General features: G+C 34.1%; 1 protein-coding gene across 3 annotated transcripts in view; it reads right to left on the bottom strand.

Moving 5' to 3' along the window:
* LOC121386433 (balbiani ring protein 3-like) overlaps positions 1 to 20,904 on the bottom strand; it is a 251,642-nt gene extending 230,738 nt beyond the window's left edge. For all 3 annotated transcript variants that reach the window (XM_041517325.1, XM_041517326.1, XM_041517327.1), the window contains exons 1-2: positions 20,826 to 20,904; positions 2,107 to 2,223 (exon numbers count right to left, since the gene is read on the bottom strand). In XM_041517325.1, the coding sequence (XP_041373259.1) occupies positions 2,107 to 2,221 (115 nt within the window). In that variant the 5' untranslated portion in view covers positions 2,222 to 2,223; positions 20,826 to 20,904. The remainder of the gene's footprint in view (positions 1 to 2,106; positions 2,224 to 20,825) is intronic.
* Positions 20,905 to 22,526: the final 1,622 nt, after the last annotated feature.

The following is a 22,526-nucleotide window of genomic DNA, read 5'->3' as shown; positions in this document are numbered from 1 at the left end:
GGTCATAGACCATATTTCACTTAGCATACTATTGAAACTATCAATAGTTGAGCAAACAATTGCAATAGTTATTGATAGTTGAATTAATTATCGCTGCATTGCTATCGAGGCACTGACTATCGCAATATATCAATAGTTCTATGTATTGTTACACCACTATTGCTTATTATATCATTCTTTGTACATATGCACAATCAAACCGGCGGCACATCGTGTATTATGGCACCTGTAAACTACGATGTAATATCCATGAATTTTATAAAACTTATGTTGGCTTATAATGAAAATAAATCATTGCCAATTTCCATCTAAATATTAACAAAATAGGGCTGAAAAGAAAAAACTAAACAATGTATTTGATGTATGTACATGTTATATTACTAATAAATGTATATATTATGGTACATTGAGGCCCATGGTGTAAGAAAACAACAGTACACAAAAATACTTGTATGCAGTGAACCATTTGGCACAAGGAAAATAGTTTTCGCAGAAACCATTTCCCAGTTCACGATTACTCAAGGATACAGTCTGGTGCCAAAGTAAAAACACTGTCTGACATACAGCGACAAGGTGCCAAGTGAGCTATCATAATAAACAAGTCAGGTTCTGTGTCTCTGTTGTGTGATTACGTTTTTGAAATCGGATTAGGTCCAAAATATTACGAGACTTCGACTTCTCACTACTGCTAATAACTCGGTGACTTGGGCAAACACACACACACACACACACACCCCGCTCATTTTCCATGCAAGATTAGGGCCTGTGTGGTGCCCTCCTGATCCCATGCCCAGTCTAACGGCCACCTGTATATAACGGTCGCCTGTCCATAACGGCCATCATAAATCCTGCCAATGCGTTTTCTTCTTTATTTGATCTGTATATAATGGTCACCAAAATGAATGGTTTGACCTGCTATAACGGCCACCAAATATACTGACTACTGTTTTTTGTTAAAAATGGACAGTTGAACTTGCTATAATGGCCGCAGAGTATATGTATGTTTTCCTGTACAGTCCCTAACACTAAGAATAGTCATTATTTTACTTATGTTGTTGGTCATCTGAAAGGCGACTTGTCATTGGTTACAGTAATATGCTAGCTGCACTGAGGTTACACCTGACTTACCCACACTGAAAGGTAGTGTATTGCAAGGTGTGTGATTGCTGCCAGTCTGATATGATTGTTATACACAGTTTTCATGATGTTTGTTCAGCCATTACACATGGGAAAAGCAAATACTGATGAGAAAGATTTGCGGTTACATAGAATAAAAAGATAAGAAAGTATCATAATCCCTTCACCCACCCCAATCCTTTCCTGTTCCTGACGGATGAACCGGTTGAGACGGTACCCGTGCCCAGGTCAGGCATGCGCTACAACAGCTTGTTCTGAATGTGCACGTTAAACAATTTGGTCTTGGTCTTGGTCATAATCCCTTGAGTAATAACAGTCTAGAATTCCAAACATGCACATATCCATATACTAGTTCGATTCAGTTTATTACCTAGAGCGTTTGTATCCAAAATTCCTCCCATGCATCGTATAGCATTAACATTAGAACAGAGACTTAAAATCGGTGGAAGATAGCTGACAGGTATATAAATTACCTGAAAGAGTTTGGACTGTTTCACGGCAAGTGCAGCATACTTTCAGCGGCAATGATTATGGAAGAATGTGTTGCATCAATGTGTTCAGAACGCAGTGGAAAGCAATCAACGATAAATGACTTTTTTTTAAAAAGTGAATAATTAAAACATGTTCAAGTTACGCCTTTATGTAGTAAAAAAAAAAAAAAAATATTTTCTCCCTCTTTTTAATTTTTTTAAAATGACTATTGTTACTTTTATACATTCCAGTTTAGTAGTAGCCTACATAGTAAACTATTTCATGTTTTTATTTACCTATATATAACGGTCACCTCTCCATAACGGCCACTTTTGCTGGGTCCTTTGAGTGGCCATTATTACAGGTTTGACTGTATATTATTGTAAGAATTTACTAGTATAAAAATTTTTAATTGAGCGCAAACTATTTAAGCTCAAGCAAACAATTTGCTGCATTCCAAGAATTGTCACAGTTAAATATGTTACTTTACACAATTACCTTTTTTATCAGTAGACTTCGTGTCAGTATACTTCCTGTCAGCAGACTTCGTGTCACTGGCGGAAACTATCACCAAAGTGACTGCCAATATGGCATACAGCTTTAACATAGTCATACCTGTAAATATATAACAAATAAGTAAGTTAGTATACATGAAAGTAAATAAAAAATAAATAATTTGTTTTTATATAGTAACATACATTGTATTTAATAGTTTAACATGAGTGCATGTTCTCTATATGTTATTCGTGCACCGGCCTCGGTGGCATCGTGATTAGGCCATCGGTCTACAGGCTGGTAGGTACTGGGTTCGGATCCCAGTCGAGGCATGGGATTTTTAATCCAGATACCGACTCCAAACCCTGAGTGAGTGCTCCTCAAGGCTCAATGGGTAGAGTGTAAACCACTTGCACCGACCAGTGATCCATAACTGGTTCAACAAAGGCCATGGTTTGTGCTATCCTGCCTGTGGGAAGCGCAAATAAAAGATCCCTTGCTGCTAATCGGAAAGAGTAGCCCATGTAGTGGCGACAGCGGGTTTCCTCTCAAAATCTGTGTGGTCCTTAACCATATGTCTGACGCCATATAACCGTAAATAAAATGTGTTGAGAGCGTCGCTAAATAAAACATTTCTTTTCTTTTTTTTCTCTGTTATTCTGCTTATGGCCACAGACCATAATTATTTACGCTATGTTTTTACCGTATATAGGAAGGACATATTTTATTTAACAATACACTGAACACATTTTATTTAGTTATATGGTGTCGGACCACACAGATACTGAGAGAGGAAACCCGCTGTCGCCACTTCATGAGCTACTCTTTTCAATGGCGAACAATCACAGACTTTCCGACAGGTGGCGCTCGTGCACTATACACCCTTCCTTTTTCTAAATTTGTATTGTCGTAAAGCACCGATCGGTATATCCACTCTATTATTCCTGACCTAATTGTGAGCATGTATGTGACTAAAGCGTAGAACGGCTAAAAATTAAAGTAAATAATAAAAATCTACGAAATTCCGCAGTTGATAGTAAAAAATAAATAATGGAAGAATAAAAAAGAACAAAATAATGTCCAGCTAAATCGTGGGTTTTCCCCAACCACGTAGGCTACTCCCTACCGTTCTTACAACTTTCTATCATATATCCACCATGCCAAAACCATTAAATGTGTACATATTTGACTGATAATACTTGAGTGTTTGCAATAAAAAACAACCGGTAACAGCATTTAATAAAGTTTTAATTTGTAAAACGCCACGCTCCATTCTTCGCTGTTTACTTCCGGGTTCTATTCAATGTTATTTGTTTACCATAGTTTGACACCCAGTAGCCGATGTATTTTTCGTGCTGGGGTGTCGTTAAACATTCATTCATTCATTTACTATTCAATGTTTGTTATCGCGATTTAATATGAAGATATACGTGTTTAAAACCACAAATTATTCGTGTGCAGAGTAGAGTAAATTCAACCAAATTTGTCAACAATTATTTTTAATAAATTATTTCAATGAAAAACCCCACAAAAAACCCCAAACCCAACCCAAACAAAATAAATAAAATAAATAAATAAATATATATATTCAATGCAAAATTTAAAAAATTAAAAATGTTTATATGTATACATGTAATTAATTTAAAAAAATCAATAACATACATATATAATTACAGAAATAAATATTAAATTTTCAAATGATGAAAAATAAATAGGAAATTAAAAATATTAAATCAGCCATATATAGTTTTTTTGTTCTTAATTTTTTTTTTCACATGCAAGTAGAAATATAACAATGCTTTTTCATACACATTTACATGAAATTAGAAATGATAGTGGTATTGTTTTTCAATATTTATAATTTGTTAATGTAAATAATTTAATTTGTGTGTACAAAATGACATAATCTGATAGGAATTCTGATTTCACTGAGCCTGTTTTAACATAAATCTATTTGACCTACCGGTATCTAAATTTTATACTTTTCAGTACTTATATTAAGAAAAGTCCAATGTAAATAATCTTTATCATGGTTCATACACTTATTTACCAAGAAAATTCATAACTTTCCATGATTTCCACTGATAATGAAATTAACAGCAATTGAAAACTGCTTTAGACATTATACTATTTTTTCTCTCCAAAGGCTGCAAGAGTAATAAATTATAAATTAAAGAAACAAAATACTGCTATTTTACAAATGTGGATTTCTAAAACCAGATGCAGCAAGAAATAATTATGACTATATATAAAAGTACACTTATGGTTTACTAATAGTTTAAAGTGAATATAGGTACAACACCAATTAACACTAATTACATTAATTTCAAGAGATGCATTACATGCAGTATTCACACATGGCTTGTTTCATGTTCATGTTACTTGCTTAGCATGTACATGTATTTGATAAACTGTACATAAACAATACCTATCTGGTATTTATATTTTCAGTCCAACAGTGTGGGTTTTTTCAATGCCATGCTAGAATTTATCACAATGTAGTTAACATACTACCCCAAATAAATTCTAGATTATAATGTGGAAAGTATTTTGTTATGGTTAGTTTGTTTTTGGGTCAGTAGCAAAAACAGTTTGTTCTGTTATGCCTCAAATATTTAATCAAATCTCACATTGCAAAACAAGCTCCGCAGTCTCTTTAGAATAACCAATAATGAAAAGAATATTTTTTTTTTTTTTTAAATCTCAGCACATTTTAAATTTGGTGTTAAACATCGGTGTTTCAGAAAAACAGCCTTCATAATTTTGACCCATGGTTTTGACACTTGGCATAGATACTGACTCACCAAGAAGGTAAACCCATGGCCATCACACAGGCTACTCCTACCAATTACTTTAATTTCAGCATTTTCACTTTCATTGGAGTTATTTGTTTACACCACCATCACAGCATCCTTTGGTAGTGTTTTTGTCAGTAATTTACGATAGGCTTAATATAAAAAGAAAATGCATCCTACATACATATTACAGCTTACAAAAGAGATACCCAACTAATAGGCCCCCTATAGATAGATTAACAAAGGAATAATCAAATGTAGAGTTTAACAAATGAAAAAAAGAAAATTTTATTCTGCCTTGTACCTAAAAAAAATTCTGGGAAAATGACTAAAAATTATTAGGTAGGGCCAGTCTAAACTTAAAAAAACCCACAAAAACAACTACATCTGTACTCTTTTTTAACTTAAAAAAAAGGGGGGGAAATAATGAGGTTTTAAGAAACAATTGTTTTTACACCTCAATGGGCACTACACATCTCACTATTCTGTTTATATTGTATGTATGCTATTTGCATGTCTCAAACTATTATTTTCTTCTTCTTCAAATTGTGTATTAGGGGCTGTGGAAGAGGTGAGGGCCGATAGGGCCATGGTCTCCTCTTTTTGTCCTCTTACTGTTCTCAAAAGTCTGGAGATGTCATAGGCCCTATGTTAACATCGGATATTTAAACTTATTCTGCGTGAGCATGCCTCCGAACCCCCACCAACAGGTTCGGGCCCTCATAATACATGTATACACACTCTCTCTCTCTGTCTTTTTCTCTCTCACACACACACACCACAACCTTTTAACAAACAGCACACTATAAGTACCCCCACCCCATCCCCACTTTCAAATACACTCCGCTGGCCCTGTACATAAAAAAAAAAAGTGTTGTTTCTAAAACATTTTTTTCTTTTAGTCTGTGAAATTATTCATTAAAAATAAATAAATAAAATAATAAAATAATCGACAACAAACATGATCAATGCCATTGGGGGTAGGACGAACTCACCTAAACCCTCCCCCTCACCAAAAAGCAGTGAACAAGACACAAATAAACAAATGTCCACATAGCATACATAAAAGGAAGAAAATATAATATTTCAACTAGATTTTATTCAAATAATATATAAATAATTAATTTTGTTTTAAATCCACACACCGAGAATGGATAAGTTTTTAGCAATGACATACAAACGCCTCGTTTTTCAGCGATTCACTGTTTGTTTTGTTTTTTGTTGTTGTTGTATTTTGTCATATACTAGATCGGTTATGCAGTCCAGACATTCTTTGTGCAATGCATCATCGTCTGAAAAAATATGACCACTTTTCCTGTTCGTACAGAGGTGGACAAGTAATTTTATACGACCACTGGCTTCAAATCACACTACTGAACAGCTGTTTAAAGCGAGACTTAATTGACTTCAGTTTTGCACAGACACATTAAATTTCTTGTGAAAGAAACTTTGTGCTAAATATTTCGGACTCTGTAATTCTGGGTTGGTGACAACTGTAAATAGAAGATATTTTACTTCATTAATTTGTGTTGCAAGTTATACAGTGTTGTAAAAATGCATAAGTAGTTTTATGCCAGAAAGAAATTTTTGGGTATGGCGCTATGAAATTGAATGCAGCCACAGTCAACAGGGGGTAAGGGGGGCCTCCCCAACAAAGAAAATGGGTTACATTTAGGGTTAGGGTTAGGGTTAAGAAAATCATACAATAATGATAAGAATCATTAATTTTGTCAAAATGTTAACTTAATTATTTGGGTATGGCGCCATACCCGTTTTACCCTCTGGCAGAAACCCTAACCGTAAAAGAAATGTTAAATGAATTATGATGTATTTGAAGATTATGTTACTTATGTGATGGTAGATTGTACATTGTATTTCAGTGTGTGTTTATAAGTAGCTGGCGATAATGATGATCATGGTGAATGATGAAGAGGTGATTTGATCAGCGAGTCATCATAGTCCAGGATCCAAGGGCTTGAAATTTTGATGGACCTGACTCCGCACAACATACTTTTGCTTTGCTATTTATTTGTTAGAACAGACCTTCAGGGTAAACAATTGGGTGGTCTGCTTTGCTGGAAACATTGCAAACAAAAAATATGACCATATGTTCATGTATACTGCTTTTTGTTGAATCGCGGGCTCTATTGAATCAGGGCATTTGAGATTTCGTTAACTGTTTTAGCAATTAACCACCTATAGTTTTAATTACTTTCCCTGTTGGACAAGCAGAAGTACAGACAGCAACCAGCCACGAAAACTGAAGTATATCCATATTGTTTTTTAAGTTTACTTTTGAAATTAATGTGTTTTATACCCGAACCTAAATTGGTTAAAAGCATACGATCTGTATGCACATTAAAACAACTGTAGTTTTAGTATTTTATAACTATCAAACCTTAAACATATGGCAAACTGTCATATGTAAATGCCTGTTAATATTTACTTGCTAGTGAGTAATGTCAGTGAAATTGTAAAATTACACATTGATCATTCCATTGAAGCAGATAAAAGCTGTAAAAATTAAAACTGTAATAGAAGGCAGATCAGTAATGAACTTCACATCAAGACACTGTCTATTAATACAGCATACAATCTGTGGTTTATTTAAATAAATATTAGATGGTTATTTAGATTTTAAAATATGAATAATAATGAACATCATCAAATTTATGGAAAAACAAATGAAGTTTGTACCACCTTATCTTGGAGGTAGTATTTAAACACCTTGCAGCAATGTGTAGACTGCTAAATTTATAGGAATAACTGATGAAACGGTTCCTTTTTATCATTTGCTTTATAAGATACATTCAACTGTGCGAATGTCAGCTATTTTTTTAATTGATATGATGTCCTTATGCTTCTATACTTGAAAATATAAATAATGTGAAACAATACTTGCCATTTTTTATTCAGTGGGCCATCATCGGCCAATTCTCGGGATCTCTTTTGTCCTTGTTAGTCCATTTACGAATTTAGAAAGTATTTTTAATTAATTAATAATAATACATTTGCCAGTCAGTTTATTATTAATGCTGCAGCCATAAACTGGTATACCGCAATATTTCAACTCGATACTAATCGTGCTACAGTTTTGCATATCGCGATTTTTATACGTTGTTATTTCCAAGTTGTAATAAGTTTTACCAGAATTAAGCTGATATCTTTGAATAAGCCTCTCATTTTCTAGTGAATTTAAGAAAATAGCATCCTCTCCCCAGTAAACATAAATAACTAGATGTACTATTACTTATTGTCATAAATGTGCGTGTGAGAGAAAACAAAATCTGCAAGTTTGTACTATGCCCCATAGAAGTAGTTTTGTGTATCACAATTCAGTAGAAAATATGAGAATCAATAAATTAAAGTGTGCCTCTCAAGAAAAGCGGCAAGACTTTGGTATCAAATTAACACATTATCATGGGTTTAAACTTGTTCTTGTTTTCGGTTACTGTACTTCTTAAAAAAGGTAGATGGTCTACCCTTACCCATAGTCACAAATGGAATGGCTTCTGTTTTAACATACTTAAGATTGACACAATTCCACAATACTTTATTGTGTAGAAGCTGCCATCCTTGCTATTGGTAATGCTTCACAATATTATTTTAGTAACATCTGTTATTATTCCAAAAGAAAGGAATTTAGAAGTATTGTTTGAAATGTGGAAACTGGTACAGTGAAGTTTACTTACTGCTTATGAAAACTATCCAGCAAGTTTATCATGCCTGTCAGTAGTTAATTATTCACTGCTGTCTAATTTCCTTAGGTCACCAGTGCAAAGACTAGCAATCACACATTTCACATTAGCTAGCCTTTGTTTATGTACAGCCTTGCAGGTGTTAGCTTATATCTTGCATCCACTTTAGGACATCTTGCAGTGATCAGACTCCTTCAGCATCACTGTTGGCCATCTCATTAAAATACAGTCTCGGCAGAAGAATGTAAAGCAAATTTTCCTTGGTGATAAAATATTACATCGAGGTTGTCATCAGTCATCTCGTCCATACACAGTCTTCGCCATGAGCAAAATCAAGGCGAGCTGAAGATCACTCTCCTGAAATGGTGCTAGGCGAGCAATCACTCTCCTCAATAAATGTATATGTACTATTTACTAAATAATGCCGGGAGGTATTACACTTTGTCACCATACTCGTGCCGTTGATGTAGTTTGTGACACTCGCTTTACAAATCCCTGTATTTTGCACATAATTTGCACCAAACAAAATTGACGTAACTTCTACCACTTTTCTCTGTGATTTTGTAACCAAAATGGTCAGTCATCGGCTATGCTTTAAATATTTTTAATTCCACAGAATTACCTTTTCCCGCCATTGAAAAAACACACACGCACCCACTAATTCGGAACACTTCGGTTGATATCGGACCGTTGTAACGTCTCATTCGGAATATCTCGGCCCGTCACGATTTCTCTGGTATCAGCCGAGATGTTCCTAGTTGTGATGTTCGTAGATTCTGTCGAGGAGTTCCGAATGAGTTTCCGTGATAACGGTGCAAACAAAGAGTTTCAAAGAAAAACATCAGTTTTTTGTGTCCGATTTGTGAGATAGTTTTGCTGTGTCAAAATCATAGAGAAAAGAAGCTAGAAGTTTAAAAAAAAAAAAAAAAAAAGTTTATTGCAAGGCGATCGATTCGTAGATCGCCTAAAACTTTCCAGGCGAGTGTGGAGGCGAGCGCGAGCGATCGCTCGCCTTTCCTGGCGAGTACATTTGAACAGGTGTCTTTTAACCAACAAAACATTTCACGAACAAGATTAAGGGTATTTTGCCAGTGTTTTCAACATTTTTTCCTCACGTGTAGGAACAGGTCATAGGATCACACCCAGTTAGGATGTATTGAGAAGACATGTCAACCATGTTATACTTTGCTTCATTCTGCCATATCTACTGTCTAGCTATGGCTCAGATTGTAGACATAGTAATCACAGTTTGCATATTGGACTACAGTATATAATTATGTGAATCACCGTTGAGCTGGAGTAGGCGAAGACTTTGAGCTGGCTTGAGGTAGGGTCCGTATCTAGCACAATCGGCAGAACGCATGCTTGTGAAGATTTGGTTGTATGTTTAGTGCCAGTCAGTGTGCCAGTAGAGAAAACTGTTTACAAATTACACATCATTTTGATTCCTCTAAATCAGACCAGTCACTTTCCTCATGGGAAATTGAATTGCTTTCAATGAGATGGATGGTCCATGAAGGTAAGTTTGTGTGTTCTTTCCAATTATCGTCTTTTCAGTGCTTTGTTTATTTTTACTTTATTTTATTTATTTATTAAATATTATTATAAGTACCCCTTATTATTTATAGTTGTGCTTATAATTTAAAATAATAATAATATGTTTAAAGTAACAAATATTTTGACGATCTCGCTCATTCTCTATGTGATTCAGTCAACCAACAATTTGTGACGTTACAGTTTCATGTTAATATTATGTGGGCTTTATGCGCCTCCATACAAGCCGACGTAACACATCATTACAAACATTTTCAGCTGGTCAGCTGACAGGCCCAAATAGCAGACGACAGGTCTGGGACACGTGGGAAGTCGGAGAGTGAATTGGAAGGAAATAATAAACATTTTTGCAAGATGAGGGATCAATTACTATTTCAAGGTTTGTGAAAATGGCGCATGATTTATATTTGTTTTTTAACTTACAAGAGAACGGAATATATCACACTGATTTGTTCGCATTTGTCAAAAATATACTTCTTTCTGTCTATTTGCATATGTTAACAAACGCTAGATGGCGCTTCCAAAAGTTTATTCCAAATATAGCCACGCCTGCGAGCCCACGGTAACTTAAACTTCGAGGCCAACTATATTATAATTAAAACATAAAATTGACAGCTTGACTTGAAGCATTTTCAATATTGAGAGCAAAAAGACACTTCGTTGTTTATGTTCAGGATGATAGTGATGTAATAGCTCGCATAATCTCGAGATACATGCAGTTAAAAACAAAGTATCGTAATCATATATCCAGGGGTTGAAATTTAATTTTTATACCACTATCCCAAAGTAATAGTGAATTTAAAAAAACACTATTCTGTCTAAAAATGTACTGTCCCTTCAATTATTAATGTACCACTAGTTTTCCTGACTGTGCTACGTCGCCCTGTACAACATTGCGTAACGAACAATTGTTTATATACCAGTCTATGCATTACTGCATACTAGCTGGAATTACAAACGAACTCACTCCAAACATTAATCTCCATCAAAAAACTTTTATTTTATACCTGTAAGTGCATGAGAAAGGTCTTAGTAGCACGAGGATTTGTTCTGCAGAAAAATGTAGCTGAAGAAAAAGCAGAATAATCGCAGGCGATTTTTTTACTGGCTAATCGGGCCACTCATAGCAACATTTTGACTCGCCCGTACAACTTTTGAATGGCCCGCGACCGAATTTCGTTAAAAACCCCCAAAACACTTACTTAACCTTCTGACTACTGCAGGCGAGATATAATCTCGCCCGATGTCACGTCAGTCGATATACTGTACACTGTATACAGTGCATTCCCCAATTCATATTTCCTGCCGTTTGGCACACGACACTCACCGGAAACGGAAATATAATTAGAGAAAAAAGATTTTTTTTCAAAATGGTGGCTTTTGTTTTGATTTTTTCAATTGAAAATACATGTACCTTGAAATTTTGAGTTCAAAAAGTGGTTTTCGGCAAGTATTTTTGCTTGACAACAATGGCGGCACGTCGCGGTCATTTTCAGGGATCGATAGCTGATTGTGACAGCTAATTTGATAATAAATTTGATCGTTTTACCAACAACGAAAATTACCAAATATTTCAATATGAATCTTAGTTCGGGTTTAAAAAAACATTCTGGTCAGAAAACCACTGTTATCGGGAATAATGGACATAAATACTGGACAGCTGGCCACAAATGCCCGTAAGTAAACGCAACTTTTTCGATTTTTTGCCTAATTTTAATCACTATTAGCCGATCTAAAATAATAAAAATTACAAAAAAAAGACATGAAAATAATACTTACCGATTAATATATGAACTTTATTTCATGTTTTTATAAAACATTTAAGTGAATATATGTGAGTAAAAATTATAAACTTGTACCCACTCAACGTGGTTTTTGTTAAACATTAATCCAGTAGTCTAAAGGTTAAATTGCACTTTAAAACCAAACATACAAACAATAATAACAACACAAAAGAAGGAAACAGAACTTATTTTGGTTTTATTACAACCTTTTGTAATTAAATTATAATTATTATGATTTCACGGGACCCACACAATCAAACATCTGGAATGTTTTAAAGGCTCAGTCTTGAAATGTATAAGGTGCTTTTATGGCCGTATACTCTCAAGTGCCTAATACACATAGGGGCTGAATAAGCATAGGGTCTGGAAAATTTTCTAAAATCAATTAAAAGTAGGTTACGGAATTAGCATAGGGTGTGGAAATTAAAAAAAAAAACCAATAAGAGTAGAGTGCGGAATTAGCATAGGGTGTGGAAATTTAGCTAAACTGTAAAAATGTGCTAGTAATGAAAACAATTTGGTCCGACATAAAAATAAAAATAAGTTTTGGAAATAACAAAAATATACTATTGTTGTGTGTACATGTGTACATGTAATTTAGAAAACAAGAGGCTCAGAAATAAATAACTTGTAGTAAATTCCATAGTATGAAAAAAAATCTTTTCACTATAAACATATGTTTCTATTATCTAACTGGTACAACTGTGTCACTGTCACACACAATTAATTAAAACTGTAAGTGTGTTTGTACATTTAAATGAAATTATGATAATTAATGTGAGGCGAGATTGCAGCTTTGAAAAAAAATCCAAAAGTTCCATGCAAGAAAACCAAAACAATCAGGGTGGATGACAGCTCACTAGATTCATCTCCTATATTTAACATATATTATAACAAAACGTAATTTCATCAACTTAATTTTTACCTGTATCATTCTTTATTTTTAAAGCATAGGTGGGGACACTTATGATGCCAGGGGCTGGCATGCATAAATCTCAGCTGAAGATTCACAAACTGTGGTCATCGGCCATGCCAGCTGTTAGCGGAACTGGAATGCGGTTAGGGGATGTAACTCTGCCTAATTTTTCTCGCTAATTTCTAATAAACTCCATTTGCAAGTGAAAAAAAAGAAGGTTGAGTGGAATTTGTAATTAAAATGAGTGGAATTTGTAATGTAAAAAAATATATATAAAAAGAGGAAAGAATGTAGATAAAGTTTGGGCCAGTTCCCCTTATCCTAAAGGAACTGTACTTTATCTACTCCAGTATACATAGCTTAACAAAAAGTCATATTTACCTTTAAGAATTCGGTACCCCCCCGTCTTCAATGTTTGGTGAAAAGATGAAGTGTTGAAGTGTAATTGATTAATTTATATAAAGTGCTTGCTTGAACTGTTGCATCGATTTACAGGCGAGCACTCAATCGAACACATCCTAGGAATTTACCCAACCAAATAAAACCGAACCATAAAAACAAAATGGCGGCCAACAATGTTCGGAAATGTGTGTTTACATTTTTTCGTAGAGTAACATACTTTGTTGTGCCTTAATGGTTCAAATGATCAATTAAGCAGAAAAACAATGTATGTATATTAATAAATAAATAAATGTATTATCTGACCACAAAAGTTGGCATTTTATTTGACAACTCGGAAAATTGTAAATTCCATTTAAGATTTGCAATTTCGTCCACGATTCTGTGATCGCGGAAAATCGGTACCCCTAATAGTGTTGGGTGCCGAATTAGCGTAGGGGGTTACATTTTTTTTAGATGTAATTAAACGTAGGGTGCTGAATAAGCATAGACATCAAAAAAATTTCACAAATTTATTTGGCACTCGAGAGTATGAAGAGGGAAAAATAATAATAATAATAAGCTGACAGCAATCTATACAAACAATAATCACATCCACTAGAGAAATAAACACACACAACACAAGTCAAAGGCATAATCACTATTTAATTATGAAACAGATAATAATGATATCAACAATAGTTTTATAGAAGACTTGGTATATTCCGTACGAGACCAAAGCATTCCAGCACAATGTAACTTCAAAAATCCTCAGGCTCGTAAACAAAATCTTTCTGCGAAACATAGCGTAACGGAAGGTGACGACTTGTTCCAATTGTAACTAAATGAAAAGTAAAGACGGACATGGCCGGGGTGTTCCGATTGAACTTTCGAATATATTCACGTGGCCAAGATTTTCCGAATACATAATCAAAACCGGCCAAAGCATTTCGAATGGTTTTAGACTGTTCAATAGACTGAGAAAGTGGTCGCTATTATGTCTTACATGGGTTTGATTGCGCGGAAACCAGTTAAAAACAATAAAAAATAACTTTCCAATTTCAAAAAAACATTAGTTATTTGCAATTTTGATACATAATAAAATATGCAGACATTTTCAGTCGCCAGGTGGGCGACACGGGATACGGTTTTGACTTGTCCGACATTATTTTGACTCGCCATTGGCGATCGGGCGACCGTAAAGTGCACACCCTGTAGATTTACGTCTAACTATACTTCTTTGTGAAATGCTCTTCAGTCGTAGATTTACGTTTACGTGCAAAACTACGCTTACAATGTTTTGTTAAATTGGGTCCTGAGGCAGTGGCGAATCCAAGGGGGTGAATAGGGTGGCTAGCCACCCCTCCCTTCTTGGGCAATTGTTTTTTTTTCTATGTTCATTCCAAACAAATACCGTTACTTCAAAGTTTTGTTCAGGTAGTTCACCAAGGTAAACATCTACGGTTCGTTTTTTTAACATTTTGACATTTATTGGACCTCCGATGTTTACAAGTTTAATAGCAAAAACAAGTGTGCAGTTTTCCGCCCAGAGTTCAGGTGGAATCGATACAATCATGGAATTAATTATTTTGTGGCGAAATATGAGATGTATCAATAAATATAAACACTTATTGTATAAAGAAAACTTCCCGAGTTACGTTTTACGCATAAATAGACAGGTTGTCCAAATAGTAATCCTGCATTAATCCAATTTTCAGTTATGAACAAAATCTCGAATATTCCCGCCAGCCATTATAAGCACATTAAAAATGTGATTGAAAACTGTTGGCGGAATAGGATTACTTTTACAATTATTCGTCTCAGGTTCACGAGTTTCTTCCACAATATCGATATTTAATGGAATATCACGTTTAATAACAATAATATAAAATAAATAATAATAAATAAACTAATTAATTAATATTTTTTAAAAATCAATTAATAAATAATAAATTAATAATATTAATAATAAAAACTAAATAATATCATAAAATTAATTAATACTTAATTGATAAATAATAATATAATAATAAATTACTGAATAATATTAGTAATTATAATAAATAAATAAATAAATAAATAACAATAAATAAATTATTGATTAAATGATAATAATAAATTAATTAATTTAATTATTAACTAAATAAAAACGTGCTTTTTTCATTTATAAATGTTTCCTTTACACACACACACACACACACCTTTTCCCAGAACTTGCTATAAAAGATGAATAGAAATATTATGAAAGATTAATGAAACTATTATAATCAAAGATTTTTTAGGTTGTGGGGTTGGGGGTTGTGCAGGTTAATTAAAAAATATTTATAATAATTTTTTTTTTAACTGAATAATAACCTTAAAATAAGTTCTAATAACCAGTAATTATAACCAAAAAAAATTAAAACAAAAAAGAGCAAAAATTAATAATAAATAAATAAATAAATAAATAAATAAAACCCTTAAATTAACTAATGACCTGCAATAATAATTTTAAAATTTTTTAAAAAGGGAGAAAAACCTTTGAAACACATGTAACCAATGGCCTGTAATAATAATATTAAAAAAATTTATAAAGGAAATAATAAGTTTAAAAAAGTAAATAAATGAAAGCCTTAAAATAAGTAATAACCTGTACTGACAATAATAATTTTTTTAATAATAATAAAAAAGAATAATACCCCTCCCCCCAAAACTTTAATGGCATAAATATTAATAATGCATATAATGCAACCCACATAAAGCACATATATAGAAACAAAAATAACAAAACGAATAATCAGTTCCATTCAGTTCCAAAATATTTCTTTTTATTGGCTGTACGTAAAATGTTTGATACGAATAATTGTCGTTCCGCCATATTTTCATTCCGCATTTTCGATGTGCCAGGATAAAAATAACTTTTAAATGTGAAAATGTGTCATCCAGTGCTCTACAAAGCAAGTTCAAATTTACTCTTCCCTGGCCAGTAAAGTATAATATTTTAGTCGCCAGCCAGTTATAAGTTATATTTAGTAGCCAGCTAATATATACTTGTAATTAAATCGAATCATCTGCCATTTTACAGCACATTACTAATGCCGTAATTGTTATTAGGACTGCATTCGAATGGACTAGTGAAGAGGTGATTCCTAGTTGTTAAATAGTAATTACAAGTTACTGTTTGTGTCCGGTTCCACTAAAACAGTGAACGACTATTAACTATCATTATCAAATTCTGTACCCAATAATTGTATTAAACGAATTTAAGCGAATTACTATTTTAATGGCACTGCTAAAATATGCATTTAAATTGCAGTACTCATTAAAAGTTAAATAAAAGCATTGTGATAATATCTACCAGGTTTCAACGTGTTACTAGTAGTTACCAATCGGCTACCTTACTTTTAGTTTAAATAATATTTATTTTCATCACATACTGCCTTGTACATGTAAATATGTAAATACTGTTTTGTAAATAGTTGTGTCTTTAAAGCCGTCTAAAGTCGAGTCATGAAAATAGAACCATGTTTTCATCCTCCACTGGTGAACATGACGTCTGACGTGATTAAAACGACATTCACGACTGGAGATGTCGTTATCGTGGAGGGACCCGTTATCACGATAAGCACGAGACGATTGGAGCGCAGCATAACACATATATAAGTCGAACATTTAAAATAATTAATGCCCGGCGCAGACGAGCGTTTTTTAACGCATGTGTCTTGCGTTAAAAAATGCATCCGTGCGAATGCAGTAAAAACGCATCTTGTGCGAGCCCCTCTGCTTTGCGTTTTTTAGCGCTGCGTCGATTTTTCAAATATCAAACATTTTAGACGCACAAATGCATCCGTCTCCTGCCGCATATGTCTAAAAACGCACGTTTTTATATTGACCAATCATCTGTCTATATATCTGTATATAACAAAATTAACAATTATCGGTTTCAGTGATGAATAGAACTGTGAAAACAGACCCGACCATTAAAAATGACTAACATGTAAATGTTTCAACACAAATAATTTCCAACTGCTCATCTTTGAAACAAAGACTAGGCATGTGTAATTAATGACATTTCTAAATAGTCGAACCTGGTCTAACGGTCACCTGTCTATAACGGCCACTATAAATCTCCCCCCCCCCAATGCATTTCCTTCCTTATTTGACCTGTACATAACGGTCACCTGTCCATAACGGCCAGCGGACACTGTTTTTCACCCAAAATCACAGGTTGAACCTGCTATAACGGTCACAAGATGATTGTCGTAAAGACGTTTTGTGGTTTATTTTTTTACCCTGGTTATGTCTTTACTTTTTCAATTATCTTAAAAAATTATAAATTAAATGTGTTTATATGGCCATGTCTATAGCTTTGAGTTTATTTTCTGTCAAAGTAAAGTTCCATTGTAATTCTCTGATCGTAATTGAAAAACAAACAGATACTCAGTAACTTCCGTGACACGCAGTTACTGGTGGTATAATTCAATTGGTTCTCTGCATCCTCACTAAATAGTAGACGACTTCCCATTGGCTGTACATAATGTAATCTGTATGTATGGTCACTCTATTGAGTCTCGAGAAACCAAACAAATGAGGTATTATGTTAGGCGTTTCCTTGTTTCTAGCCAGACATGATTGGTAAATAAACATGAATAGCTGAAGGCACCGGTCATTGCAGATGTCCCGTGTTCGGATTTTTTAAGCGACTCCTGATCTTGTTCAGCTGTAATCAACGGTCATACTCCACTGAAGGATTAGCGGTGACATGAAACAAACAAATGAGTCAAACATGCCACATGGGTAATAACCTTCAATTACACAAAATATCTTCTGCAAGTCAATGTTAGCGTTTGCTAAATATATAAATGAATACATTTGTATGCAAAATGCCACCGAAAATAGTACTGCTTTAACGTTAGAACAAAGAATTGACGTTATTAACAAATCTGAGAAAGGCAATTTAAGTGCGCGAAAGATTGCCAATCATTTTGGTGTAAGACATTCTCAGATTAATTCTATTTTAAAAAGGAAAGCTGATGTTCTGGCCGATTTTGACAATAATGTTTCAGCCAAAAGAAAAAGGCAGAAGAAAGCAACAGACAATGAATGATGAAATAAACAAGCTAGTGTGGGAATGGTTTTAAAATGCGACATATTTTTTTTATGACAGTTGTGATATTCTTTAATATATGGGTTCTAATTTTGAACTTGTGTATAAGGGTCACCTCTCTATAACGGCTACTTTTGTTAGGTTCCTTGCGTGGCCGTTATATACAGGTTTGACTGTAGATGAAATTAAAAAATATAAATTATTGCATTCATTGTACTATGCCTAATAATAATAATTAAAACAAACAATTGTGAAATAAGAAGGATTTATATCGTAATAGTATATTGTACATAATGTTTAAATAAAGTTTATTATGTTTTAAAATGTATTAATAAATTACATTTAATCTTTGTTATTTTTCCTAGAGTAAAGTATAAATAAATTAATTAATAAAAGAAATCGTCAGTGGATCGCAGGAACGCATTGCAGGTAGGCGCACACGAGACGCATCCGTCTGCATTTTTTAACGCAGACGCATGCGTTAAAAAACGCTCGTCTGTGCCGGGCATAACATTTGAGTTTCAAACAGAGAAGTAAAGACATACAGTGGCTCAACAATGTCAAATAAAACCTGGCTCTAAATGGGACAAGACCGACTTGGTCCAAAAACTGAACTGGGGCCGAATTATTTCCAAACGCTTGATATTCAAGTTAAGGGAGATATCATAACGAAAGTATTACCTCCCACTTAACGTCATCGGGTTTACTCTTGAATACTGGAAAATCGTTATTCATAGTCCGATTAACATAACTTTTATTTTTCAAACAAATTACCGATAGAAAACGTTTTATGGAAAATAAATTGCTACTGGTCTACAGTGTTTTCCGATGTCCAGTTTTGTTTACAGATTAAAGTAAAATTATTGGACAGTCGCCAACTGGTGAATGTGATTTTATTTTTTAGACGCCAGGGAATGTTTTTAGTCGCTATGGCGTGTATTTTTACCTGCTTTGTAGAGCACTGTCATGTTCAAACATCTAATCCTGGAAAGGTTACCAAAGGTATTGTAATTAATATTTGAGTCTAAAATTTATTAAAATATGTTGTTGTATGTGTTGAGGCTCTTAAATAAAGCACATATGCCTGATTTTATTAAATCGTGATTGCAAATGGAAAATTTGATCCAATGGATAAACGTTACGGCACAGCAATAAACATCACAATAATAAATATTGTGCCGGAGACGTTTATCTTGATGAACTATTGTTCAGGAAGATGCAAAGAAAGCCATTCCATTAGCGAAAATAATATGCATCGTCCTGTTGTCAATCAGGTGAACAATTGAACTGAGTATATGGCTTACATCGATAAGGACACAATTAAATAGTTTTCGATATATTTTGTTGCGAATCAGGAAAACGGCAACAAATTTATCAACTTTATGGAATTATTAATTAGGAATTAAAGTCCGAACCAAACTGTTAACTACCACAAATTGCTCTCCTACCTTTATTTTTCGTTAGATTTTACACACATTTTGTCCAAACCATTGGGAAAAACCATTGTAATGGCACAGATTCCACATACTAGATGATAACCATGTCACCAATATCGACTTCGCTGAGATTGCATTGGGCAAAAAGCATGTAATTTTGTGCCGGCTGCCATTTTGACTTTTTATGGAATATTCTCCAAGAGGGGTGAAAGGATATGACTTAATCTAGCAACGTCATAACATGTTATGATATAAAAGCAAACATGATGACGTCATATTTTGTAAAATTATTTTTTGTTTGTTTAAATATACCACTAAAGATCATTGATTTTATATTAATTATGTCACATACTTTGGAGGCTTTCACCCCTCTTGAAGAATATTCCATAAAAAAGCAAAATGGCAGAAGGCTGAAAACTGCATGTATTTTGTCCTATGCTATCTCAGGAAAGTCGATACTGGCGACATCGTTACAGTCTCATATCTGGAATCAGTGTCACTGTAATGTTTTTTTCACAACTTGTGTCTGGAAAATATTTGGGGGGAATGTAATGGTATTTAAAGGTAGGAGAGTAATTTTTTGTAGTTCTTAACAATTTGGTTCAGACTTTAGATCCTCGGAAATCAGTGAAATAAGGCTCAAAAATGTCCACAATGCTGAAAGTTCAGGGGGCTTTGTCGCTGGAACCTTCACCATATCTCAGCCCCCGCAGGTTCCCTCCATCCCAATCCAGCCATTTTATTTTCTAGATCCGCCACTGTGAGGGCTTGTTATGAACGACATACGATTGTCGATTTAGCTTTTGGGCGAATTAGTAATGAACTATGTTTGCCAAATTTAACTTTAATTTGCATTTGGCGAGCAATCGCTTAGACTATGCTTAGCTATCATTCTTGTCATTTTAAAGTGTCCGCGGTCCCGACTTTAACTAACGCTTGCTTCAGACTCGGATTGAAGTTCAGGCGTTAATCAAAACTAACCAAGAAAAACAATCAGCACGGGTCTGGTTTTATCAGCATTAATACACACTATGTTAACTGCAATTTGCCTGCAATCAAAATTATATGCACTTACTAGCTAACGAAACTTTGAAAAAAACTTAGCCATTTTCGTGTCGTCTGTTCGTTAATACTAGACCTCGTCACAGAGTTAGTAGCGCCACCTGCATAACTATATGAAAACGAGGCTTGGTGCTGTAAACAAAATGATTTTTGCCATTGATCAACATGGGATGTTATATATATTAAGCGTCTGTGGCAACCATAATGGAATTATAACATATATTTTATGTAGGCAAGTTGTAATTTTTCGAAACCACCAGACTGCAAATGAAGATGTCATGGCCTAATGTGTGCGGAACAGGGGGGGGGGGGGGGGGGGGGCAGGGCTCCGTAGGCCTACGTGATCATGAACGCCTGAAAGTCAAAATTGTGTTGAGGAACCATGCCTCGAATCCCCTATAAAAAGTTACGGTCCTAGCTCTAGTGTCCTCTAGCCCTCCCCTGTTTATATGTTGTCGGGGAGGGCTCGTTAGATACATTTCAAAACAACTTGTTGTGAGATAAATGGTATCTATAATCTAATGGCCAGTCATGTATTATTCTATTTGTTACATTATCCTCAAAAAACAGGTTTTAAGCAAATTTTAACATCTTTTTCGACTAAAAGTTATCTACATCCGTTGCAATTGTAGCTGACTTACGCGTCATAGACACATGCATGTCAGGTTAACTATACATCACAGTCTAATCGATTTGCATCGTGTAGTTTTTCATTGGAGGCATGGCAATGGTGGCCTGGTTAGTCGTATATCTTCAAATTGTTAACACACGTACATGTATAAACAACCATGTGTTATCAAAAATGACGCATGGTGTAAGAAATATAACATAATAGATCTAACTTATAATTATCCTGTTCAATTATTTAGACCCAAAGTTTTTTGCAAATGTTACGTTTATGTCCTATTCGATATTTGTTTTCTTTGCATTTACATGAAAACAAACCCAAACCCCGACAGGTTTTATATACAAATCATCATATAAAATGCACGAAGTTGACTTAATTCCACTTTTTAAAAATCTCTGTGTCTTCTGAATGCACGTTATTTCTCCTATAAATAACTAAGGTCATTTGCATATCAAAACATTGGGATCTGAGGCTACGTGAAGGCCATTATAGCTTGTTTCACTAAATCAAGGTTATTATTGTTTTGCAGTGTGTAACAGCATTGTCTAATCTTTCCGTTAAACATAGATGTAAACAAACAACATGTAACCCTTTCTTGTAGGTGCATTATATTTAATAAATTTAGCTAATGTATTATGTATTTTTATTTTATTATATCAATTATATATCTGCATACCATACCTAACCTAACACAACTGAGGTGTAGCACAGTAATAAACAAATCACCTCACACACCACAGGAATGTGCTTTCCAAATTTATAAATAAATTTAATGCAGGGCCAGACCCAGAAAACCGGGGGGGGGGGGGATAAAATGTCAAAGGCCACCAACATCAAATAATAATAAAAATGTTATTTAATTTGCCTCTAAATTGGGAACTCATACGTATATATATATATATATATATATATATATATATATATATATATATATATATATATAGTATTTAGGGTGGTGCTAGGGGCTGGAGTTTGGGGGTTGGGTGTTACATTTGTAATGCGAAAAACCAAAGGGCTATTGTTCGGACTCGTATGGGTTCAACCACTTTTTCATCCCGCAGACACAGCCCTGAATGTTCAAAATAC

This window comes from Gigantopelta aegis, chromosome 12, assembly GCF_016097555.1.
Source record: "Gigantopelta aegis isolate Gae_Host chromosome 12, Gae_host_genome, whole genome shotgun sequence".
Lineage (NCBI taxonomy): Eukaryota > Metazoa > Mollusca > Gastropoda > Neomphalida > Peltospiridae > Gigantopelta > Gigantopelta aegis.
This window is presented reverse-complemented; position numbering and strand designations above follow the sequence as displayed.